This window comes from Cydia strobilella, chromosome 4 (genome assembly GCF_947568885.1).
Source record: "Cydia strobilella chromosome 4, ilCydStro3.1, whole genome shotgun sequence".
In the NCBI taxonomy this organism is placed as follows: domain Eukaryota; kingdom Metazoa; phylum Arthropoda; class Insecta; order Lepidoptera; family Tortricidae; genus Cydia; species Cydia strobilella.
In genome coordinates, this window is record NC_086044.1 from 23,561,312 (window position 1) to 23,586,423 (window position 25,112).

Consider the following 25,112-nt stretch of genomic DNA (forward strand, 5'->3'; position numbering starts at 1 on the left):
GCAGCAGCGCTAACGCGAGCAGCTTGTCGAGCGGGTCGAGCGCGCCGCGCTGCAGCCACTTGGGGATGCCATCGCAGTTTGAACGTTATCGTGAGGTGGTTAGGTCGCTTGTCGCTTGTGGCTTGTGCGGCAGCAGCGCCACGAGCCGCAGCAGCGCTAACGCGAGCAGCTTGTCGAGCGGGTCGAGCGCGCCGCGCTGCAGCCACTTGGGGATGCCATCGCAGTTTGAACGTTATCGTGAGGTGGTTAGGTCGCTTGTCGCTTGTGGCTTGTGCGGCAGCAGCGCCACGAGCCGCAGCAGCGCTAACGCGAGCAGCTTGTCGAGCGGGTCGAGCGCGCCGCGCTGCAGCCACTTGGGGATGCTATCGCAGTTTGAACGTTATCGTGAGGTGGTTAGGTCGCTTGTCGCTTGTGGCTTGTGCGGCAGCAGCGCCACGAGCCGCAGCAGCGCTAACGCGAGCAGCTTGTCGAGCGGGTCGAGCGCGCCGCGCTGCAGCCACTTGGGGATGCCATCGCAGTTTGAACGTTATCGTGAGGTGGTTAGGTCGCTTGTCGCTTGTGGCTTGTGCGGCAGCAGCGCCACGAGCCGCAGCAGCGCTAACGCGAGCAGCTTGTCGAGCGGGTCGAGCGCGCCGCGCTGCAGCCACTTGGGGATGCCATCGCAGTTTGAACGTTATCGTGAGGTGGTTAGGTCGCTTGTCGCTTGTGGCTTGTGCGGCAGCAGCGCCACGAGCCGCAGCAGCGCTAACGCGAGCAGCTTGTCGAGCGGGTCGAGCGCGCCGCGCTGCAGCCACTTGGGGATGCTATCGCAGTTTGAACGTTATCGTGAGGTGGTTAGGTCGCTTGTCGCTTGTGGCTTGTGCGGCAGCAGCGCCACGAGCCGCAGCAGCGCTAACGCGAGCAGCTTGTCGAGCGGGTCGAGCGCGCCGCGCTGCAGCCACTTGGGGATGCCATCGCAGTTTGAACGTTATCGTGAGGTGGTTAGGTCGCTTGTCGCTTGTGGCTTGTGCGGCAGCAGCGCCACGAGCCGCAGCAGCGCTAACGCGAGCAGCTTGTCGAGCGGGTCGAGCGCGCCGCGCTGCAGCCACTTGGGGATGCCATCGCAGTTTGAACGTTATCGTGAGGTGGTTAGGTCGCTTGTCGCTTGTGGCTTGTGCGGCAGCAGCGCCACGAGCCGCAGCAGCGCTAACGCGAGCAGCTTGTCGAGCGGGTCGAGCGCGCCGCGCTGCAGCCACTTGGGGATGCCATCGCAGTTTGAACGTTATCGTGAGGTGGTTAGGTCGCTTGTCGCTTGTGGCTTGTGCGGCAGCAGCGCCACGAGCCGCAGCAGCGCTAACGCGAGCAGCTTGTCGAGCGGGTCGAGCGCGCCGCGCTGCAGCCACTTGGGGATGCCATCGCAGTTTGAACGTTATCGTGAGGTGGTTAGGTCGCTTGTCGCTTGTGGCTTGTGCGGCAGCAGCGCCACGAGCCGCAGCAGCGCTAACGCGAGCAGCTTGTCGAGCGGGTCGAGCGCGCCGCGCTGCAGCCACTTGGGGATGCCATCGCAGTTTGAACGTTATCGTGAGGTGGTTAGGTCGCTTGTCGCTTGTGGCTTGTGCGGCAGCAGCGCCACGAGCCGCAGCAGCGCTAACGCGAGCAGCTTGTCGAGCGGGTCGAGCGCGCCGCGCTGCAGCCACTTGGGGATGCCATCGCAGTTTGAACGTTATCGTGAGGTGGTTAGGTCGCTTGTCGCTTGTGGCTTGTGCGGCAGCAGCGCCACGAGCCGCAGCAGCGCTAACGCGAGCAGCTTGTCGAGCGGGTCGAGCGCGCCGCGCTGCAGCCACTTGGGGATGCCATCGCAGTTTGAACGTTATCGTGAGGTGGTTAGGTCGCTTGTCGCTTGTGGCTTGTGCGGCAGCAGCGCCACGAGCCGCAGCAGCGCTAACGCGAGCAGCTTGTCGAGCGGGTCGAGCGCGCCGCGCTGCAGCCACTTGGGGATGCCATCGCAGTTTGAACGTTATCGTGAGGTGGTTAGGTCGCTTGTCGCTTGTGGCTTGTGCGGCAGCAGCGCCACGAGCCGCAGCAGCGCTAACGCGAGCAGCTTGTCGAGCGGGTCGAGCGCGCCGCGCTGCAGCCACTTGGGGATGCCATCGCAGTTTGAACGTTATCGTGAGGTGGTTAGGTCGCTTGTCGCTTGTGGCTTGTGCGGCAGCAGCGCCACGAGCCGCAGCAGCGCTAACGCGAGCAGCTTGTCGAGCGGGTCGAGCGCGCCGCGCTGCAGCCACTTGGGGATGCCATCGCAGTTTGAACGTTATCGTGAGGTGGTTAGGTCGCTTGTCGCTTGTGGCTTGTGCGGCAGCAGCGCCACGAGCCGCAGCAGCGCTAACGCGAGCAGCTTGTCGAGCGGGTCGAGCGCGCCGCGCTGCAGCCACTTGGGGATGCCATCGCAGTTTGAACGTTATCGTGAGGTGGTTAGGTCGCTTGTCGCTTGTGGCTTGTGCGGCAGCAGCGCCACGAGCCGCAGCAGCGCTAACGCGAGCAGCTTGTCGAGCGGGTCGAGCGCGCCGCGCTGCAGCCACTTGGGATGCCATCGCAGTTTGAACGTTATCGTGAGGTGGTTAGGTCGCTTGTCGCTTGTGGCTTGTGCGGCAGCAGCGCCACGAGCCGCAGCAGCGCTAACGCGAGCAGCTTGTCGAGCGGGTCGAGCGCGCCGCGCTGCAGCCACTTGGGGATGCCATCGCAGTTTGAACGTTATCGTGAGGTGGTTAGGTCGCTTGTCGCTTGTGGCTTGTGCGGCAGCAGCGCCACGAGCCGCAGCAGCGCTAACGCGAGCAGCTTGTCGAGCGGGTCGAGCGCGCCGCGCTGCAGCCACTTGGGGATGCCATCGCAGTTTGAACGTTATCGTGAGGTGGTTAGGTCGCTTGTCGCTTGTGGCTTGTGCGGCAGCAGCGCCACGAGCCGCAGCAGCGCTAACGCGAGCAGCTTGTCGAGCGGTCGAGCGCGCCGCGCTGCAGCCACTTGGGGATGCCATCGCAGTTTGAACGTTATCGTGAGGTGGTTAGGTCGCTTGTCGCTTGTGGCTTGTGCGGCAGCAGCGCCACGAGCCGCAGCAGCGCTAACGCGAGCAGCTTGTCGAGCGGGTCGAGCGCGCCGCGCTGCAGCCACTTGGGGATGCCATCGCAGTTTGAACGTTATCGTGAGGTGGTTAGGTCGCTTGTCGCTTGTGGCTTGTGCGGCAGCAGCGCCACGAGCCGCAGCAGCGCTAACGCGAGCAGCTTGTCGAGCGGGTCGAGCGCGCCGCGCTGCAGCCACTTGGGGATGCCATCGCAGTTTGAACGTTATCGTGAGGTGGTTAGGTCGCTTGTCGCTTGTGGCTTGTGCGGCAGCAGCGCCACGAGCCGCAGCAGCGCTAACGCGAGCAGCTTGTCGAGCGGGTCGAGCGCGCCGCGCTGCAGCCACTTGGGGATGCCATCGCAGTTTGAACGTTATCGTGAGGTGGTTAGGTCGCTTGTCGCTTGTGGCTTGTGCGGCAGCAGCGCCACGAGCCGCAGCAGCGCTAACGCGAGCAGCTTGTCGAGCGGGTCGAGCGCGCCGCGCTGCAGCCACTTGGGGATGCCATCGCAGTTTGAACGTTATCGTGAGGTGGTTAGGTCGCTTGTCGCTTGTGGCTTGTGCGGCAGCAGCGCCACGAGCCGCAGCAGCGCTAACGCGAGCAGCTTGTCGAGCGGGTCGAGCGCGCCGCGCTGCAGCCACTTGGGGATGCCATCGCAGTTTGAACGTTATCGTGAGGTGGTTAGGTCGCTTGTCGCTTGTGGCTTGTGCGGCAGCAGCGCCACGAGCCGCAGCAGCGCTAACGCGAGCAGCTTGTCGAGCGGGTCGAGCGCGCCGCGCTGCAGCCACTTGGGGATGCCATCGCAGTTTGAACGTTATCGTGAGGTGGTTAGGTCGCTTGTCGCTTGTGGCTTGTGCGGCAGCAGCGCCACGAGCCGCAGCAGCGCTAACGCGAGCAGCTTGTCGAGCGGGTCGAGCGCGCCGCGCTGCAGCCACTTGGGGATGCCATCGCAGTTTGAACGTTATCGTGAGGTGGTTAGGTCGCTTGTCGCTTGTGGCTTGTGCGGCAGCAGCGCCACGAGCCGCAGCAGCGCTAACGCGAGCAGCTTGTCGAGCGGGTCGAGCGCGCCGCGCTGCAGCCACTTGGGGATGCCATCGCAGTTTGAACGTTATCGTGAGGTGGTTAGGTCGCTTGTCGCTTGTGGCTTGTGCGGCAGCAGCGCCACGAGCCGCAGCAGCGCTAACGCGAGCAGCTTGTCGAGCGGGTCGAGCGCGCCGCGCTGCAGCCACTTGGGGATGCCATCGCAGTTTGAACGTTATCGTGAGGTGGTTAGGTCGCTTGTCGCTTGTGGCTTGTGCGGCAGCAGCGCCACGAGCCGCAGCAGCGCTAACGCGAGCAGCTTGTCGAGCGGGTCGAGCGCGCCGCGCTGCAGCCACTTGGGGATGCCATCGCAGTTTGAACGTTATCGTGAGGTGGTTAGGTCGCTTGTCGCTTGTGGCTTGTGCGGCAGCAGCGCCACGAGCCGCAGCAGCGCTAACGCGAGCAGCTTGTCGAGCGGGTCGAGCGCGCCGCGCTGCAGCCACTTGGGGATGCCATCGCAGTTTGAACGTTATCGTGAGGTGGTTAGGTCGCTTGTCGCTTGTGGCTTGTGCGGCAGCAGCGCCACGAGCCGCAGCAGCGCTAACGCGAGCAGCTTGTCGAGCGGGTCGAGCGCGCCGCGCTGCAGCCACTTGGGGATGCCATCGCAGTTTGAACGTTATCGTGAGGTGGTTAGGTCGCTTGTCGCTTGTGGCTTGTGCGGCAGCAGCGCCACGAGCCGCAGCAGCGCTAACGCGAGCAGCTTGTCGAGCGGGTCGAGCGCGCCGCGCTGCAGCCACTTGGGGATGCCATCGCAGTTTGAACGTTATCGTGAGGTGGTTAGGTCGCTTGTCGCTTGTGGCTTGTGCGGCAGCAGCGCCACGAGCCGCAGCAGCGCTAACGCGAGCAGCTTGTCGAGCGGGTCGAGCGCGCCGCGCTGCAGCCACTTGGGGATGCCATCGCAGTTTGAACGTTATCGTGAGGTGGTTAGGTCGCTTGTCGCTTGTGGCTTGTGCGGCAGCAGCGCCACGAGCCGCAGCAGCGCTAACGCGAGCAGCTTGTCGAGCGGGTCGAGCGCGCCGCGCTGCAGCCACTTGGGGATGCCATCGCAGTTTGAACGTTATCGTGAGGTGGTTAGGTCGCTTGTCGCTTGTGGCTTGTGCGGCAGCAGCGCCACGAGCCGCAGCAGCGCTAACGCGAGCAGCTTGTCGAGCGGGTCGAGCGCGCCGCGCTGCAGCCACTTGGGGATGCCATCGCAGTTTGAACGTTATCGTGAGGTGGTTAGGTCGCTTGTCGCTTGTGGCTTGTGCGGCAGCAGCGCCACGAGCCGCAGCAGCGCTAACGCGAGCAGCTTGTCGAGCGGGTCGAGCGCGCCGCGCTGCAGCCACTTGGGGATGCCATCGCAGTTTGAACGTTATCGTGAGGTGGTTAGGTCGCTTGTCGCTTGTGGCTTGTGCGGCAGCAGCGCCACGAGCCGCAGCAGCGCTAACGCGAGCAGCTTGTCGAGCGGGTCGAGCGCGCCGCGCTGCAGCCACTTGGGGATGCCATCGCAGTTTGAACGTTATCGTGAGGTGGTTAGGTCGCTTGTCGCTTGTGGCTTGTGCGGCAGCAGCGCCACGAGCCGCAGCAGCGCTAACGCGAGCAGCTTGTCGAGCGGGTCGAGCGCGCCGCGCTGCAGCCACTTGGGGATGCCATCGCAGTTTGAACGTTATCGTGAGGTGGTTAGGTCGCTTGTCGCTTGTGGCTTGTGCGGCAGCAGCGCCACGAGCCGCAGCAGCGCTAACGCGAGCAGCTTGTCGAGCGGGTCGAGCGCGCCGCGCTGCAGCCACTTGGGGATGCCATCGCAGTTTGAACGTTATCGTGAGGTGGTTAGGTCGCTTGTCGCTTGTGGCTTGTGCGGCAGCAGCGCCACGAGCCGCAGCAGCGCTAACGCGAGCAGCTTGTCGAGCGGGTCGAGCGCGCCGCGCTGCAGCCACTTGGGGATGCCATCGCAGTTTGAACGTTATCGTGAGGTGGTTAGGTCGCTTGTCGCTTGTGGCTTGTGCGGCAGCAGCGCCACGAGCCGCAGCAGCGCTAACGCGAGCAGCTTGTCGAGCGGGTCGAGCGCGCCGCGCTGCAGCCACTTGGGGATGCCATCGCAGTTTGAACGTTATCGTGAGGTGGTTAGGTCGCTTGTCGCTTGTGGCTTGTGCGGCAGCAGCGCCACGAGCCGCAGCAGCGCTAACGCGAGCAGCTTGTCGAGCGGGTCGAGCGCGCCGCGCTGCAGCCACTTGGGGATGCCATCGCAGTTTGAACGTTATCGTGAGGTGGTTAGGTCGCTTGTCGCTTGTGGCTTGTGCGGCAGCAGCGCCACGAGCCGCAGCAGCGCTAACGCGAGCAGCTTGTCGAGCGGGTCGAGCGCGCCGCGCTGCAGCCACTTGGGGATGCCATCGCAGTTTGAACGTTATCGTGAGGTGGTTAGGTCGCTTGTCGCTTGTGGCTTGTGCGGCAGCAGCGCCACGAGCCGCAGCAGCGCTAACGCGAGCAGCTTGTCGAGCGGGTCGAGCGCGCCGCGCTGCAGCCACTTGGGGATGCCATCGCAGTTTGAACGTTATCGTGAGGTGGTTAGGTCGCTTGTCGCTTGTGGCTTGTGCGGCAGCAGCGCCACGAGCCGCAGCAGCGCTAACGCGAGCAGCTTGTCGAGCGGGTCGAGCGCGCCGCGCTGCAGCCACTTGGGGATGCCATCGCAGTTTGAACGTTATCGTGAGGTGGTTAGGTCGCTTGTCGCTTGTGGCTTGTGCGGCAGCAGCGCCACGAGCCGCAGCAGCGCTAACGCGAGCAGCTTGTCGAGCGGGTCGAGCGCGCCGCGCTGCAGCCACTTGGGGATGCCATCGCAGTTTGAACGTTATCGTGAGGTGGTTAGGTCGCTTGTCGCTTGTGGCTTGTGCGGCAGCAGCGCCACGAGCCGCAGCAGCGCTAACGCGAGCAGCTTGTCGAGCGGGTCGAGCGCGCCGCGCTGCAGCCACTTGGGGATGCCATCGCAGTTTGAACGTTATCGTGAGGTGGTTAGGTCGCTTGTCGCTTGTGGCTTGTGCGGCAGCAGCGCCACGAGCCGCAGCAGCGCTAACGCGAGCAGCTTGTCGAGCGGGTCGAGCGCGCCGCGCTGCAGCCACTTGGGGATGGTGGTGCGCGCGTGAGAGAACCCGAGCTTCTGCAGGATGTAGTCCACGCCGTACGGCTCGATGGACTTGCCGCCCCAAGACAACAATCTGCAACGAGACGACATTATCACAGGAGTCGGCAATGCTGCCGACACTATATGGGTTATCACAAGCAGATATACCGACCGCACGGTGGGCTCGAGGTGCCAGGTGAGGCAGTGGTAGTCGCGGTAGTCCTGCGCGGGCGCGCGCGGGCCCGCGGGCAGCTCCCCCCCCCACGCCGCGCGCGTGCCCGTGCCCGGCGTCTGCAACGACACACACCTACATGTTATATAAACCGGGCGCTTCCTTTTGAGCGCTATTGTAGTAGGAGGGCTTGAGATCTTCGGCGAAGAAAAGAAACTTTGTTGCAAAACACTGATATTTATTGTTTATTTATAGGTATAACTTTATACAGTACACTTTTAATGTATCCTTTTGCATACTATTAGAAGTATTAGAACAAATTAAATTATTTACAGAAAATACATATATTATATTTATTTATTTCAGTGTATCTTTTTGGTTGAAAATGGCACATTTGACAAGTTTTAATTTTGTTATAATTGTGATATTAAATTCAACTTGACACCTTCAAATATTCCTGAATTTGAATAGTCAAATGGATATCGAAACAATTTTATAACAATTTATTTTTTCCATTTGATGCACAAAAAGACAAAAAGCTAAAAGTTGATATAGAATGCTACTCACGACGCGGTCCTTCTCCTTGATGTAAGAAGATATGAGATCGTGCAGGAACAGGAACGCCTCAGCATCCACCGACACGAAGATGTGATCCTCGAACTCCGTGATGAAGCTACACTCCACTACGGGCTTCTCATCTGACAATATATATTTCAATATTAATATTATATATTATACAATCAAATAATAATATTGTCTTCGGTTCGGTTCGGTTCGGTTGGTTCGGTTCAGTTCGGTTCGGTGATATAATCCGTTTTCATAGTTTTATTACAATCAAATAATATTTAATTTTTATATTGGCTTATGTACAGTCGCCATCAGATATATCGGAGCGGCCAAGATGTTCACAATATCTGAACACGCACTCTAACGCCTTGACAATAGAGGCCGTGAGTTCAAGTCTCAGCCAAGGCAGTAATTTTTCCACTTTTAAATTTATTCTAAGCTTAATAGCATCGATCGCAGACGTTTCTGCTTGTTAAAAATTAAAATAGAGGCATGTTCAGATATTTGTGAACGTCTCGGCCGCTTCGATATATCTGATGGCGACTGTACACAAGAATTTGGAAATGAATGCTCAGAAAAAGTTATAGAGGGAAATGCTTGAAAGACAATTTTTGACTTCGTAGCTTTGTTTGGACTAGTTAGGAGGTGAACATATCAAAAGTCCCCCGCCGTAACCCTGGTGCTGGGAGGGGGGGGGGGGGTGAGTGGGGTTTCATTTTTCGGTTTTTCGATTATATCTCGGAAAACATGGCCACATATAGAAAATGAAAAGTACAGAAAATACTCTGGTACCCTAAATAAAAAAATCTATTTCACCAGAAAAAAATACTAAACACCAAAAAAATAAGGTCTTAAGTTACATAAGTACCACCTGTTTAAATCACGACTGCACTTCAAATTGTATTCAAACACCAAAAATCATAAATGATCACCAAATATAATTAATGATCACCAAATCTTGAAGAGCAAATTAATGCGATATTTTCACTTAAATAAACCACTATGATTACCAAAAAATTTATACATATTACCAAATAAAGTAAAATGATGCCAAAATTAATAGCCCCTCCCGCTCAAACCCCCGCACACTCCCCCCGCCATCCTCACAGAACTGAACTGCTATCAGATGAGTGGGTTAGGTTAGGTTAGAACTGCGATCCTCACAGAACCGAACTGCTACCAGATGAGTGGGTTAGGTTAGAACTGCGACCCTTACAGAAACGAAATGCTACTATAAAAGTGGGTTACGTTAGGTTAGAACTGCGATCCTCACAGAACCGAACTGCTATCAGATAAGTTAAGTGGGTTAGTTTAGGTTAGAACTGCGATCCTCACAGAACCGAACTGCTACCAGATGAGTGGGTTAGGTTAGAACTGCGACCCTTACAGAAACGAAATGCTACTAGGAAAAGGTGACGAAGTGGATTAATTAATTTAATGGGATAACGAAATGTTAAATATTTGCCCTTTTTAATTAAAATGTGCTTAAATGTTTTAATGGTATTTATTATTTTTGGGTTTACAATTATTAATTTGGAGTCATTTGATTTAATAGAATTGCAAAATTAAAAAAATTGGTTATAATTTCACATTAAAATGGATCGCACAAACTATCGTGAGACATATTTCAAAATATTTATCAGTACGTTTTTTACTCACTATTATTTAAAATAATAGTGAGTAAAAACCGTACTGATAAATATCATTAAAATGGAGTTAAAATTTTGGTAATTATTTACTATTTTAGGGTATACAATGATTAGTTTGGAGTCATATGCTTTAATAGGATATCTAGATTTTAGAGAAAATTTTGGTTATAATTTCACACGTTAAAATGGAGGTCTAATTTTGGTGATCGTTTACTATTTTTGGGTTAATAATAATTATTTTGGTGTTATTTGTTTTAAAAGGATAAAAAAAATGGTACAAATATGGTAATCATTTCACATTAAATAGGAGTTCTAATTTTGGTGATCATTCATTATTTTTGGTGGTAAAAACGAATTTTTTGGTGTTAAATTTTACTTAATCTGATCTGTTAAATGCATGCCGTAATTTAATTTGTTACAAATTTTTCGATATCTTGTATAGTTTTTGAGATATCCGCTCTTAAAGGTTTATTTAGGGCTCTCATTTATATCTCCAAATCTACATCAATGAAGTTACTAGGCCATGTTTGGTATCGCTTTCGTATACATCGGGAGTGCCAAATTCATTTATGGTATCATGTGTTCTGCTTAGCTAGTAAGATTTATAACAAATTGCCTGTCCATTTAAAAATGTCACCCTTAAATCAGTTTAAGCACAAACTACTGATATTTTAAATTGATAATTGTTTTACACTATTTCTGAATTTTTGCTGTATAATTTTAACGCTTCTGATTTGACATGACTTTAATATTAATAATAACTAGATATTTATATAGTTTTTTTATAGTAAATTTATATCGCATGTTAGTATGTAAGGAAATTATTTAAGTTTTTGTACGTGCTACAAATATTTATTTACCACCATTGACATATACTCACAAATAAAAACCCTTTAAAATGTGAACAAAACTTAAAGTGCTCATCACGAAATGGACCTAACCCAACCAACTCAGCACAATGCTATATAGCTAAGGGCTTATAAGATCCACGCGGCTGCCGGGCAAACGGGAGCCGATGTCAAGCCCGATGACTCCTGCATACGAAGATCCGCTTCATATTTCGAAGAATATCTCACTGTCACTATTTTCAAAGCCTAAAAGAGAGGGACAGTATACCGACCCTGCTCGGTGGGCGGCGCGGGGCTCTGCCGGTGCTTGGTCCGGAGGTGCAGCTGCAGCGCGGGCAGCGCGAAGATGACCTCCCGCTGGTGCTGCGCAGGCGCGGCGGACTTGCGCTCCCGCTCCCGCTCCGCGCTGTTGGTGTCGCTAGAGAGGGACAGTATACCGACCCTGCTCGGTGGGCGGCGCGGGGCTCTGCCGGTGCTTGGTCCGGAGGTGCAGCTGCAGCGCGGGCAGCGCGAAGATGACCTCCCGCTGGTGCTGCGCAGGCGCGGCGGACTTGCGCTCCCGCTCCCGCTCCGCGCTGTTGGTGTCGCTAGAGAGGGACAGTATACCGACCCTGCTCGGTGGGCGGCGCGGGGCTCTGCCGGTGCTTGGTCCGGAGGTGCAGCTGCAGCGCGGGCAGCGCGAAGATGACCTCCCGCTGGTGCTGCGCAGGCGCGGCGGACTTGCGCTCTCGCTCCCGCTCCGCGCTGTTGGTGTCGCTAGAGAGGGACAGTATACCGACCCTGCTCGGTGGGCGGCGCGGGGCTCTGCCGGTGCTTGGTCCGGAGGTGCAGCTGCAGCGCGGGCAGCGCGAAGATGACCTCCCGCTGGTGCTGCGCAGGCGCGGCGGACTTGCGCTCCCGCTCCCGCTCCGCGCTGTTGGTGTCGCTAGAGAGGGACAGTATACCGACCCTGCTCGGTGGGCGGCGCGGGGCTCTGCCGGTGCTTGGTCCGGAGGTGCAGCTGCAGCGCGGGCAGCGCGAAGATGACCTCCCGCTGGTGCTGCGCAGGCGCGGCGGACTTGCGCTCCCGCTCCCGCTCCGCGCTGTTGGTGTCGCTAGAGAGGGACAGTATACCGACCCTGCTCGGTGGGCGGCGCGGGGCTCTGCCGGTGCTTGGTCCGGAGGTGCAGCTGCAGCGCGGGCAGCGCGAAGATGACCTCCCGCTGGTGCTGCGCAGGCGCGGCGGACTTGCGCTCCCGCTCCCGCTCCGCGCTGTTGGTGTCGCTAGAGAGGGACAGTATACCGACCCTGCTCGGTGGGCGGCGCGGGGCTCTGCCGGTGCTTGGTCCGGAGGTGCAGCTGCAGCGCGGGCAGCGCGAAGATGACCTCCCGCTGGTGCTGCGCAGGCGCGGCGGACTTGCGCTCCCGCTCCCGCTCCGCGCTGTTGGTGTCGCTAGAGAGGGACAGTATACCGACCCTGCTCGGTGGGCGGCGCGGGGCTCTGCCGGTGCTTGGTCCGGAGGTGCAGCTGCAGCGCGGGCAGCGCGAAGATGACCTCCCGCTGGTGCTGCGCAGGCGCGGCGGACTTGCGCTCCCGCTCCCGCTCCGCGCTGTTGGTGTCGCTAGAGAGGGACAGTATACCGACCCTGCTCGGTGGGCGGCGCGGGGCTCTGCCGGTGCTTGGTCCGGAGGTGCAGCTGCAGCGCGGGCAGCGCGAAGATGACCTCCCGCTGGTGCTGCGCAGGCGCGGCGGACTTGCGCTCCCGCTCCCGCTCCGCGCTGTTGGTGTCGCTAGAGAGGGACAGTATACCGACCCTGCTCGGTGGGCGGCGCGGGGCTCTGCCGGTGCTTGGTCCGGAGGTGCAGCTGCAGCGCGGGCAGCGCGAAGATGACCTCCCGCTGGTGCTGCGCAGGCGCGGCGGACTTGCGCTCCCGCTCCCGCTCCGCGCTGTTGGTGTCGCTAGAGAGGGACAGTATACCGACCCTGCTCGGTGGGCGGCGCGGGGCTCTGCCGGTGCTTGGTCCGGAGGTGCAGCTGCAGCGCGGGCAGCGCGAAGATGACCTCCCGCTGGTGCTGCGCAGGCGCGGCGGACTTGCGCTCCCGCTCCCGCTCCGCGCTGTTGGTGTCGCTAGAGAGGGACAGTATACCGACCCTGCTCGGTGGGCGGCGCGGGGCTCTGCCGGTGCTTGGTCCGGAGGTGCAGCTGCAGCGCGGGCAGCGCGAAGATGACCTCCCGCTGGTGCTGCGCAGGCGCGGCGGACTTGCGCTCCCGCTCCCGCTCCGCGCTGTTGGTGTCGCTAGAGAGGGACAGTATACCGACCCTGCTCGGTGGGCGGCGCGGGGCTCTGCCGGTGCTTGGTCCGGAGGTGCAGCTGCAGCGCGGGCAGCGCGAAGATGACCTCCCGCTGGTGCTGCGCAGGCGCGGCGGACTTGCGCTCCCGCTCCCGCTCCGCGCTGTTGGTGTCGCTAGAGAGGGACAGTATACCGACCCTGCTCGGTGGGCGGCGCGGGGCTCTGCCGGTGCTTGGTCCGGAGGTGCAGCTGCAGCGCGGGCAGCGCGAAGATGACCTCCCGCTGGTGCTGCGCAGGCGCGGCGGACTTGCGCTCCCGCTCCCGCTCCGCGCTGTTGGTGTCGCTAGAGAGGGACAGTATACCGACCCTGCTCGGTGGGCGGCGCGGGGCTCTGCCGGTGCTTGGTCCGGAGGTGCAGCTGCAGCGCGGGCAGCGCGAAGATGACCTCCCGCTGGTGCTGCGCAGGCGCGGCGGACTTGCGCTCCCGCTCCCGCTCCGCGCTGTTGGTGTCGCTAGAGAGGGACAGTATACCGACCCTGCTCGGTGGGCGGCGCGGGGCTCTGCCGGTGCTTGGTCCGGAGGTGCAGCTGCAGCGCGGGCAGCGCGAAGATGACCTCCCGCTGGTGCTGCGCAGGCGCGGCGGACTTGCGCTCTCGCTCCCGCTCCGCGCTGTTGGTGTTGCCCGCGCCCAACTCCCGCTCCCGAGCGAGCTCCAGCGACGGGAATAACTCGATGGCTGGAAGGTAACCATTGTTTTAAACAGCCTAATCTAAAATGTAATTTTATCAGGAAAAATAACATAATATACAGTGTACTTTTGGTTAATAATCGTAGAAATACAATAATTAGGTGCCCACAAGTGATTGGTGGCCGCTGGTGCGAGAGAGACGCACATACCGTCTATCTCGCTGCTGGCGAAGGCGTAGGTGAACCACTCGCGCAGAGTCTTGAACTGCGGTGGGAAGAGCAAGGCGCGTGTCATGCGGCAGACGGTGCCCACAGATTGGTGGCCGTTGGCGGCGCCGTTGCTGCCGCCGAGCGACGCCGTCAGGGACTGCGTTACGTTCACTTCCAGTTCACCTAAACATAAACAGGTTCATTATGTAATTAATAGAGACGTAAGGGCGCAAAAAACAGAAATAGTGCGGCAAAAACATGGTGGAGGTGCTGGGATGAAAATCAATAATTGTTACATCAATCTTTAAAATTACCGTCATCATTGGGAAGCTGCTGGGCTTCCGTAGCGAAGCTGATGCAGGGGTCCTTGAGGCTGAAGAGCGCCCAGGACTTGGCCTTGAAGCTGTTCCCGTGAAAGCACGCCAGCGAGATGTTGGCGCCGTGCAGTTCCATCGTGCCGCCAAGGACCGTGCCTGTATACAAATGAAATATTGAACGGCATACTTACAAATTATTACAAATAAATAGTGTAAAAATAAACCGAGTGAAATTTTTTAAAACCCGACGTAAAAAGGGGATTTGTAATCCATGAACACCCTTGTTAATTCTTGGGAATGCTCGCGGCACAAAATTTGTAGAATTTAGGAATTTTCGAAATATTGTTTTTGTACTTAAAAAATCAGTACTAGGAATTTGATTTCAGAATTTTGAAACATTTGGCATTTTTAGGCTATAAATCGTAAGGCGATGACATCTAACATCGTACCCTTCCAGTTTGAAAAACATTATAGTCGACAATCTCACCGCAACGTTATAAGATTCCTTTCAGATCCGACGTACGTATAAAGCGTCGCGTAATTTTTCGAGTCATACGGCCGTGATATCGCGTCGATAATGACAATCACAACTCAATTCTATAAGTTTAAAATCTCGAGATCATTATTGGCTCCCAAATTGGGAGTCCTGGGAGTCAACAGTACGGGTTAGAAGTTACCGTCGGTAGGCAGCTGTGGCCGCATGCCGGCGGCGGCACGCAGCACCTCCTGCCAGTGTCGGTGGTGGCGCAGCTCCGGGGTGCCGGTCGTCATGTGTACACTCACCGTCGGTAGGCAGCTGTGGCCGCATGCCGGCGGCGGCACGCAGCACCTCCTGCCAGTGTCGGTGGTGGCGCAGCTCCGGGGTGCCGGTCGTCATGTGTACACTCACCGTCGGTAGGCAGCTGTGGCCGCATGCCGGCGGCGGCACGCAGCACCTCCTGCCAGTGTCGGTGGTGGCGCAGCTCCGGGGTGCCGGTCGTCATGTGTACACTCACCGTCGGTAGGCAGCTGTGGCCGCATGCCGGCGGCGGCACGCAGCACCTCCTGCCAGTGTCGGTGGTGGCGCAGCTCCGGGGTGCCGGTCGTCATGTGTACACTCACCGTCGGTAGGCAGCTGTGGCCGCATGCCGGCGGCGGCACGCAGCACCTCCTGCCAGTGTCGGTGGTGGCGCAGCTCCGGGGTGCCGGTCGTCATGTGTACACTCACCGTCGGTAGGCAGCTGTGCCCGCATGCCGGCGGCGGCACGCAGCACCTCCTGCCAGTGTCGGTGGTGGCGCAGCTCCGGGGTGCCGGTCGTCATGTGTACACTCACCGTCGGTAGGCAGCTGTGGCCGCATGCCGGCGGCGGCACGCAGCACCTCCTGCCAGTGTCGGTGGTGGCGCAGCTCCGGGGTGCCGGTCGTCATGTGTACACTCACCGTCGGTAGGCAGCTGTGGCCGCATGCCGGCGGCGGCACGCAGCACCTCCTGCCAGTGTCGGTGGTGGCGCAGCTCCGGGGTGCCGGTCGTCATGTGTACACTCACCGTCGGTAGGCAGCTGTGGCCGCATGCCGGCGGCGGCACGCAGCACCTCCTGCCAGTGTCGGTGGTGGCGCAGCTCCGGGGTGCCGGTCGTCATGTGTACACTCACCGTCGGTAGGCAGCTGTGGCCGCATGCCGGCGGCGGCACGCAGCACCTCCTGCCAGTGTCGGTGGTGGCGCAGCTCCGGGGTGCCGGTCGTCATGTGTACACTCACCGTCGGTAGGCAGCTGTGGCCGCATGCCGGCGGCGGCACGCAGCACCTCCTGCCAGTGTCGGTGGTGGCGCAGCTCCGGGGTGCCGGTCGTCATGTGTACACTCACCGTCGGTAGGCAGCTGTGCCCGCATGCCGGCGGCGGCACGCAGCACCTCCTGCCAGTGTCGGTGGTGGCGCAGCTCCGGGGTGCCGGTCGTCATGTGTACACTCACCGTCGGTAGGCAGCTGTGGCCGCATGCCGGCGGCGGCACGCAGCACCTCCTGCCAGTGTCGGTGGTGGCGCAGCTCCGGGGTGCCGGTCGTCATGTGTACACTCACCGTCGGTAGGCAGCTGTGGCCGCATGCCGGCGGCGGCACGCAGCACCTCCTGCCAGTGTCGGTGGTGGCGCAGCTCCGGGGTGCCGGTCGTCATGTGTACACTCACCGTCGGTAGGCAGCTGTGCCCGCATGCCGGCGGCGGCACGCAGCACCTCCTGCCAGTGTCGGTGGTGGCGCAGCTCCGGGGTGCCGGTCGTCATGTGTACACTCACCGTCGGTAGGCAGCTGTGGCCGCATGCCGGCGGCGGCACGCAGCACCTCCTGCCAGTGTCGGTGGTGGCGCAGCTCCGGGGTGCCGGTCGTCATGTGTACACTCACCGTCGGTAGGCAGCTGTGGCCGCATGCCGGCGGCGGCACGCAGCACCTCCTGCCAGTGTCGGTGGTGGCGCAGCTCCGGGGTGCCGGTCGTCATGTGTACACTCACCGTCGGTAGGCAGCTGTGCCCGCATGCCGGCGGCGGCACGCAGCACCTCCTGCCAGTGTCGGTGGTGGCGCAGCTCCGGGGTGCCGGTCGTCATGTGTACACTCACCGTCGGTAGGCAGCTGTGGCCGCATGCCGGCGGCGGCACGCAGCACCTCCTGCCAGTGTCGGTGGTGGCGCAGCTCCGGGGTGCCGGTCGTCATGTGTACACTCACCGTCGGTAGGCAGCTGTGGCCGCATGCCGGCGGCGGCACGCAGCACCTCCTGCCAGTGTCGGTGGTGGCGCAGCTCCGGGGTGCCGGTCGTCATGTGTACACTCACCGTCGGTAGGCAGCTGTGCCCGCATGCCGGCGGCGGCACGCAGCACCTCCTGCCAGTGTCGGTGGTGGCGCAGCTCCGGGGTGCCGGTCGTCATGTGTACACTCACCGTCGGTAGGCAGCTGTGGCCGCATGCCGGCGGCGGCACGCAGCACCTCCTGCCAGTGTCGGTGGTGGCGCAGCTCCGGGGTGCCGGTCGTCATGTGTACACTCACCGTCGGTAGGCAGCTGTGGCCGCATGCCGGCGGCGGCACGCAGCACCTCCTGCCAGTGTCGGTGGTGGCGCAGCTCCGGGGTGCCGGTCGTCATGTGTACACTCACCGTCGGTAGGCAGCTGTGGCCGCATGCCGGCGGCGGCACGCAGCACCTCCTGCCAGTGTCGGTGGTGGCGCAGCTCCGGGGTGCCGGTCGTCATGTGTACACTCACCGTCGGTAGGCAGCTGTGGCCGCATGCCGGCGGCGGCACGCAGCACCTCCTGCCAGTGTCGGTGGTGGCGCAGCTCCGGGGTGCCGGTCGTCATGTGTACACTCACCGTCGGTAGGCAGCTGTGGCCGCATGCCGGCGGCGGCACGCAGCACCTCCTGCCAGTGTCGGTGGTGGCGCAGCTCCGGGGTGCCGGTCGTCATGTGTACACTCACCGTCGGTAGGCAGCTGTGGCCGCATGCCGGCGGCGGCACGCAGCACCTCCTGCCAGTGTCGGTGGTGGCGCAGCTCCGGGGTGCCGGTCGTCATGTGTACACTCACCGTCGGTAGGCAGCTGTGGCCGCATGCCGGCGGCGGCACGCAGCACCTCCTGCCAGTGTCGGTGGTGGCGCAGCTCCGGGGTGCCGGTCGTCATGTGTACACTCACCGTCGGTAGGCAGCTGTGGCCGCATGCCGGCGGCGGCACGCAGCACCTCCTGCCAGTGTCGGTGGTGGCGCAGCTCCGGGGGCGCCTGCCCGTCCGCCGGCTTGTCCGCCGCCGGAGCCCCGGGCGTCGCGCCGGGTGCCGTGGCTAAACAAAAAAAATACATACAATGAACATGCTTTGCGCGTTCCATGGCTTTAAAATCAATAACAACTAAGGTGGAGAACTGATCAAATTACATTGTGACGTCATAGTTTACATCCCTCTTCCTAGCTCCACAGGTCGTGACTCACCCTGCTGCCTCATAAAGAGCTGGGGATGTAGCGCGGACGATACCCGCCTGTAGGAGTGGAACTGCTGCATGAAGAACTCCTCCTTGTACCGGAACGTCAGCAGGTCGAGGGTGGTGCAAGAGTCACCGCCTAGACTAGTGACTCACCCTGTTTCCTAGCAGGGTAGAGGTGCAGGAGTGTGCATGAAGCTGGAAGTCAGTCTGGGCCAGATTACTTACACTGCTGCCTCCTAGCCGGGTACGGATGCAACGCCGACAGCACGCGGCGCGAGGAGTTGAACTGTTGCGTGAAGAACTCCTCCAGCTTGTACTGCATCTTCAGCAAGTCGGGGGTGGTGCTGCGGCTCATGAGGAGCTGCAGCTGCTGCCACGAGAGCGTGCCGTGCGTCAGGATGATCGCCGGCCTGGGGAACAGTATCGGGATGAAATAGTTGATACTAAGAAGCTTAAATAGAAAATCTAACACATGGATAACAGTAATACATACAATCAGTGAACGGAAATAAAACAAGTTTTATTCGATATGAGCAAAGCCTTTGATTTTGTTTCTCATGTTCTTCTTACTAAGTGTGAGCTGTATGTGAGAGGTATCGTTAACGATTGGCTTAGAAGTTCGACATGGAGGAACCCAGTTCGTCGAAATAACAAAAATAGATAACAAGAAAATAGTATCCTCTTATAATTCTACTACTAAAGTCAACGCGGTGAGTATACCACAGGGTAATTGCATGTGACCCCTACTCTTCATATTCTACATTAACGACCTTCCAGACGTACCAAAATTCAACTGTACACTCTTTACGGATGACCTATCCATTGTTGTACCTTGTCATAATGTTATTACATATAACGATGACATAAATGCTACAATTCTTGATGTTATAACATGGCTGCACAAGAATAACTTAAGTATCAATATAATCAAATTACTTTTGTGCAGTTTATAAATAAATACGGCCGTAAGCCAACATTAAGTGTAACGTACAAAGATAAAAATATAAAAAAGAATCACTACATACTCCGTTCTTGGGAATCATTGTGGATGACAAATGCTCCTGGAATGAGCATATAGATAAATTGTGTAACAAAATAAATTCGTCACAGATTTAATATATACGCTAGATGACGCAAATATACCACGATTTGTATTGAAACCAAGCGTGCAGACTTTTTCATACAAAATTTACGCATAATATAATTTTTAAATTACTTATCTGTGATAGGAAATATGTTCTTGCCTTTGGGTGCTCGCAATTTTTGGGCTGTTGCAGTTAATTATCATGCAAAGAAGCATTTTTTAAGTTTTCACGGACTGCTGCAACTGCTACACGGCTGCAACAACCGGCGGCGTGGACTGTAAAGAGCGACGGTCAACTTCGACGCTTGGTCGGGGCTCGGACACGCGAAGTAGATGCATTTGCGTCTTCTATGGTATATTTATTTCTGTGAAATTCGTTCTGGTACGCTTTATGGCGACTCACAATTTTTTTTAGCAAAAACGTTGCAGTTCAGGCGTATCATGGATATGTGAGCTCTTTACTTAGGTATGGTATTTTGCTCTGGGGAAAATCATATCATGTAACTCGAGTACTAGTAGCACAAAAAAATGTGTCGGATCGATATGTAACGTGGGCATCTTAACGTCATGCAGACCGTTATACAAACAATTAAAACTGTTGACTGTACCATGCCTATAGATTTACGAAATTTGCTGTTTTGTTAAATCTCACCCCCAGGTTTTTAGAACTTGTAAAGACACATGCAGCTATCGTACAAGGTATCCTGATCGATTAGTAATGCCAGCAAGGAAAACAACACTGTATAGTAGAAGCACCTATTGTATGTCTGTTTCTATTTTTTTATACACAATGCCTTCCTTACATGACGACATTAAGAATGTGCAAGCGGAAACTCAGAAACTGGCTAGTGGAGAATAGTTTTTACTCCGTAAATGAATATTTTGATTATCTTAATAGGTGTCATTTTTTTTATTATTCTTATTAAAAGAAAAAGTTAAGTAAAGTAAGATAACAGTTTTTTTTTTTACTTTTATATTAACTGACATTCCAATTTGCCGACTGTGTAGTGTGTGTAAATAGCTTGTATAATAAGTGTTCAATGATTTGGCATGTATTGAACAGATCACCAAATTTAGTAACATTTAACACCAAAAAATCGTTTTTACCACCAAAAATAATGAATAATCACCAAAATTAGTACTCCTATTTAATGCGAAATGATTACCAAATTGGTGCCATTTTTTTATTCTTTTAAAACAAATAACACCAGAATAATCATTATTCACCCAAAAATAGTAAATGATCACCAAAATTAGAACTCTCTTTTAATGTAAAATTATAACCAAAATTTTTAATCTTGCTTTCCTTTTAAAGCAAACTACTCCTAATTAATCATTAAAAACCCAAAAATAATAAATAGTACCACCAAAATTTTAACCACATTTTAATTAAAAATGTGCAAATATTTAACATTCCGTTATCCCATTAGCACTGCAGCATATCCCATTAGCACTCCCGAGTGGCACTGCAGCGCGGACACCCGGGCCAGCAGCAATGCGGCAGCATGTGCTGCTGTAAGGTACCTGTGCGTGTGCGGCGCGTGCCGCGGCGGCTGCTTGCTGCGCCACAGCCACTCGTCGCGCAGCTGGCACTGCAGCGCGGACACTCGGGCCAGCAGCAATGCGGCAGCATGTGCTGCTGTAAGGTACCTGTGCGTGTGCGGCGCGTGCCGCGGCGGCTGCTTGCTGCGCCACAGCCACTCGTCGCGCAGCTGGCACTGCAGCGCGGACACTCGGGCCAGCAGCAATGCGGCAGCATGTGCTGCTGTAAGGTACCTGTGCGTGTGCGGCGCGTGCCGCGGCGGCTGCTTGCTGCGCCACAGCCACTCGTCGCGCAGCTGGCACTGCAGCGCGGACACTCGGGCCAGCAGCAATGCGGCAGCATGTGCTGCTGTAAGGTACCTGTGCGTGTGCGGCGCGTGCCGCGGCGGCTGCTTGCTGCGCCACAGCCACTCGTCGCGCAGCTGGCACTGCAGCGCGGACACTCGGGCCAGCAGCAATGCGGCAGCATGTGCTGCTGTAAGGTACCTGTGCGTGTGCGGCGCGTGCCGCGGCGGCTGCTTGCTGCGCCACAGCCACTCGTCGCGCAGCTGGCACTGCAGCGCGGACACCCGGGCCAGCAGCACGGACGTGCCCATGTATTCGAGCCGCAGTTCTAAAGCGGCCAGGCGGACCCCGCACGTGTGCCCGGGGCTGCAACCGGGCTCCTCTTCTATGTGCACTGTTGGACAAATTTAAATGTCAATTTAGCGAATGTCAACAAAGCGAAACGATCAAAGATAAAAAATGCACTGTCACTTCAAGAAAACACATAGTGCCTGACGTCACACTGCCGCTGGGTAAAAGGCCGCATTCAATGGGGGCCCGAAACATTAAACAATCTTTTTAATTTTACTGTCACGTCTATCTTATTCATTTATATTTCCGGGTCGGGCTGCCGATGCTGACCGTACTGTGTCAGACTGACCGTATGTGTGTATGTCGGCCAGCGAGATGGCGCCGCCCACGATGCCGCCGCGTGCGTCCAGCGAGGAGCCAGCTAGAGCCACGCCCACCAGCATGTTGCGGTGGCCGGTGCTGCCGATGCTGGCCGTACTGTGTCAGACTGACCGTATGTGTGTATGTCGGCCAGCGAGATGGCGCCGCCCACGATGCCGCCGCGTGCGTCCAGCGAGGAGCCAGCTAGAGCCACGCCCACCAGCATGTTGCGGTGGCCGGTGCTGCCGATGCTGAGCCGCCCCGTGCAGTTGAAGTCGCGGCTCTGCCAGCTGTGCACAGAAAACAAGTTTCACAGATTAACACGAATCGACTGTGCATGCGACGTCTTCGAATCAGAAACGGCAAGAGGAACGAGTGAAAAAAAAACAATGACCATTTCAACTACAAGAAAATTTCGACTAGAAGTGTCAAACGCATAATACCTGACATTCCCCATGACATTGCCCATATTCATGTGCACGTTGAGCTTATTAAAGTTGACCGCGAACAGCACTAGCGTCTCCCACGCGGCGTTGCCCGCCGTCGTCGCGCCGGTGTCTGCAAAAATAAACCTTGTTACAATGTCCTAAAGTGCTAATTGTATCATCTACGTCATACCGTTGTCTGAAAAAGCTTGTAACAGACTTTGTGTCGTCCTAGAGCGCACAAATTGAATGAAACACTTGTAGAGACGGTACCTTTGGGTTTCTGTATGTCTAAAGTCTTCTTCTCTCTTTGTGGTAGAACAGGGGATATCGGAACGTTGTTGCTTGCCGGCCTGAAAAAATATTTCAAAGTAAGTACGAATTTAACTGCTGGTGTTTTAAATGTAGCCAATGGGATTAATTATTACAGGCACCTTGTTTGAACGCCTAAATATTTTCGATAAGCAAAAGAAATATGGCTTATTGCTTCAATATCGTGTAGTTGTGATCAAAGCATTTATTTACGATGAAAACTCAATAAAATGTGGTCATCTAACCTGGCCTCCACGTTGAGGTCCCCCAGGAACATCCTGCGCACTATGGTCCGCCTGTACCACGCCTTGGGGAAGGCGAGGATCTCCCCGAGCCGGCGCATGTCGTACTTGAACCACGCGGAGCCTACGTCCACGATAGCTGAAACAGAAACAACGTTAGATTTTAAAGCCTAAAATGACACTAGCGCCAGTCATTAGACCTCAACCCCTCTTCTGTATTCCTAACAATCGTTTGCTTAAAATAGGCATGTATTTAACAGATCACCAGATTTAGTAAAATTTAACACCAAAAAAATCGTTTTTACAACTAAAAATAATGAATGATCACCAAAATTAGAACTATTTAATTTGAAATGATTACCAAATTTTATCCATTTTTTTTTATCCTTTTAAAACAAATAACACCAAAATAATCATTATGAACGCAAAAATAGTAAATGATCACCAAAATTAGAACTCCATTTTAATTTTGCTATCCTATTAATGCAAATGACTCCAAACTAATCATTGTAAACCCAAAAATAGTAAATGATCACCAAAATTAGAACTCCATTTTAATTTTGCTATCCTATTAATGCAAATGACTCCAAACTAATCATTGTAAACCCAAAAATAGTAAATGATCACCAAAATTAGAACTCCATTTTAATTTTGCTATCCTATTAATGCAAATGACTCCAAACTAATCATTGTAAACCCAAAAATAGTAAATGATCACCAAAATTAGCAAAACAGTGACCCGATTGACACCACATACACCATCCCACCGTTCCATGGCTCCTCCTCTGCTCATCCACTGCGCCGTCTGCTTATTCAGAGGAACGCGTGGAGAGCCATTCTCGGGCAAAAAGCCCCCCAATCAAAGACGGGTGTTTCGTCTTTATTTATTTTTTTAAATATAAAAAAAAACTTCGACTTCTTTGTCTGAATAAAAAACCTTCCATATTCCCTCCGTTCATACTAATTACAGGAAAAACTCCTTCCTTCTAAGAGCTGGTAAGTCTTTCAATCAGCTTTGCAAACATCATGATCTCATCGATCTGTTCTGCGATAGCTTTGGTTCGATACGTAAGCTAATGACTCAGGACTTTTCCCACTGTTAAGTGTTAACAGTGGAAAAAGTGTTAACTCAACATTGTATCTCTATCCTGTTCTTTTTTCTCTATTTTGTTCTTCTTGTTAACTGTTTAAACCAATTTTCCCTCTCTAGTAAGATAAGTAAAGTATATTTATAAGTTAGTAAGTATTATTACTTGTAATTTCGCACACCATGCACTTTACGCAATTTCTATCTGTGGAAACTTGTAATTGGCTCACTGCTTCTATGTTATTACCTAACGTGTTACTTCAGCTGTAAGTTTTCCTAATAAATAAAATAAAATAAAATAATAAATGTAGCCGAAGAGACCTTAGAATAAGCGCTAGTCCTGGTGTGACAGATCTCATGGTACATATTCTACACACGACCTTTATTAATGTTCCTTACGACCTAGTCATGAAAACGCCCACTTGAAAACCTCACGGTCAGATTGGACCGATCCCGCTCCATCTGGAAGTCCAGTTTCCTCGACCGCGACAGATGGAACTTGACAAACTCCACGTTGATGCTCAACGAATCCTTTCCCTTAGTGTCGGAGAGGGGACACCATTGTGGTTGCTGCAGGCTGGACTTCTTGCAACCGCAGGAGTGGAAGATATAAACAGAGAAATGTTCTGGACATCTTTACTAAGGTCCAGATGAATCTTACAAAAGCCACTCACTTGAAAACCTCACAGTAGCCTTGGACTGATCCTGCTCCGTTTGGAAGTCCAGTTTCCTCGACCGCGACAAATGGAACTTGACAAACTCCACGTTAATGCTCAGCGAGTCTTTCCGCTCAGTGTCTGATAACGGCGACCACTGGGGTTCCTTCAAACTAGGTTTTTTGCCACCGTAGGGGTGGAAGATGTAAACGGAGAAGTCAGCCAAACAGCCTGTTACGCTAAGGCCTCCCATCGCTACTGCTGGTAGACCGGCCTCACTGGAAAAATGGCAAAATGTTAAGTAAATGTTACAATAACTCTTCTACTCAAGTATAGTACCTTAAGATAAGGTTTTAAACGTGCTGCTAGTGGAGGAAGCCAGAGCAGACCAAGTCTTCATAAACATCAAACATCAAACATTTATTCAGCAAATAGGCCACAGGGGTACTTTTACATGTCATGTAAGTTGAACATGTGAATTTTTTTGTCTGTACTCACTCCACGGCCCGCTTGGAGCTGAACACGATCCTCAGCGAGGGCAGCTGCAGCAGGCACTCGACCCTGGAGGCCGGGAGACAGGAGAAGCGGAAGGTGGAGGGCTGCATGTGGAACTGCACGATCACGTCGACGGGGAAGGACGCGTAGACATATTGGCCGTATGATGCACCCTCTGCTGACTGAGAGCGGTCGCCCGTCTCCGTTTCTATGGACATAGATTATCGTGGTTGGTTTCAGTTCACTCTACTTCTTTTAGACCTTGCGAATACGCTTTATAAATTAGATGCTCCAGTTATCTAAGATTAAAAAGACAAAGGCGCGATCGCGGCCACGATACCTTAGGAGGAAATAGGCAGGGGTCTTTAACTACTTCGTATATGCGTAATATGTGTCCATGGGAGGATAGGCACTGTAACTT

General features: G+C 55.3%; 1 protein-coding gene across 1 annotated transcript in view; it reads right to left on the reverse strand.

Moving 5' to 3' along the window:
- The window catches only part of LOC134740941 (bridge-like lipid transfer protein family member 1), a 110,723-nt gene that overhangs the window by 5,889 nt on the left and 79,722 nt on the right, over positions 1 to 25,112 (reverse strand). Inside the window, exons 54-81 of the mRNA XM_063673598.1 lie at positions 24,695 to 24,899; positions 24,215 to 24,474; positions 22,457 to 22,592; positions 22,173 to 22,252; positions 21,918 to 22,032; positions 21,607 to 21,764; positions 20,521 to 21,217; positions 18,138 to 18,322; positions 17,630 to 17,773; positions 13,982 to 14,140; positions 13,668 to 13,850; positions 13,302 to 13,506; positions 13,133 to 13,270; positions 12,964 to 13,101; positions 12,795 to 12,932; positions 12,626 to 12,763; positions 12,457 to 12,594; positions 12,288 to 12,425; positions 12,119 to 12,256; positions 11,950 to 12,087; positions 11,781 to 11,918; positions 11,612 to 11,749; positions 11,443 to 11,580; positions 11,278 to 11,411; positions 10,771 to 11,235; positions 8,002 to 8,132; positions 7,435 to 7,553; positions 7,171 to 7,356 (exon numbers count right to left, since the gene is read on the reverse strand). Of these exons, the coding sequence (XP_063529668.1) occupies positions 7,171 to 7,356; positions 7,435 to 7,553; positions 8,002 to 8,132; positions 10,771 to 11,235; positions 11,278 to 11,411; positions 11,443 to 11,580; positions 11,612 to 11,749; positions 11,781 to 11,918; positions 11,950 to 12,087; positions 12,119 to 12,256; positions 12,288 to 12,425; positions 12,457 to 12,594; positions 12,626 to 12,763; positions 12,795 to 12,932; positions 12,964 to 13,101; positions 13,133 to 13,270; positions 13,302 to 13,506; positions 13,668 to 13,850; positions 13,982 to 14,140; positions 17,630 to 17,773; positions 18,138 to 18,322; positions 20,521 to 21,217; positions 21,607 to 21,764; positions 21,918 to 22,032; positions 22,173 to 22,252; positions 22,457 to 22,592; positions 24,215 to 24,474; positions 24,695 to 24,899 (5,080 nt within the window). The remainder of the gene's footprint in view (positions 1 to 7,170; positions 7,357 to 7,434; positions 7,554 to 8,001; positions 8,133 to 10,770; positions 11,236 to 11,277; positions 11,412 to 11,442; positions 11,581 to 11,611; positions 11,750 to 11,780; positions 11,919 to 11,949; positions 12,088 to 12,118; positions 12,257 to 12,287; positions 12,426 to 12,456; positions 12,595 to 12,625; positions 12,764 to 12,794; positions 12,933 to 12,963; positions 13,102 to 13,132; positions 13,271 to 13,301; positions 13,507 to 13,667; positions 13,851 to 13,981; positions 14,141 to 17,629; positions 17,774 to 18,137; positions 18,323 to 20,520; positions 21,218 to 21,606; positions 21,765 to 21,917; positions 22,033 to 22,172; positions 22,253 to 22,456; positions 22,593 to 24,214; positions 24,475 to 24,694; positions 24,900 to 25,112) is intronic.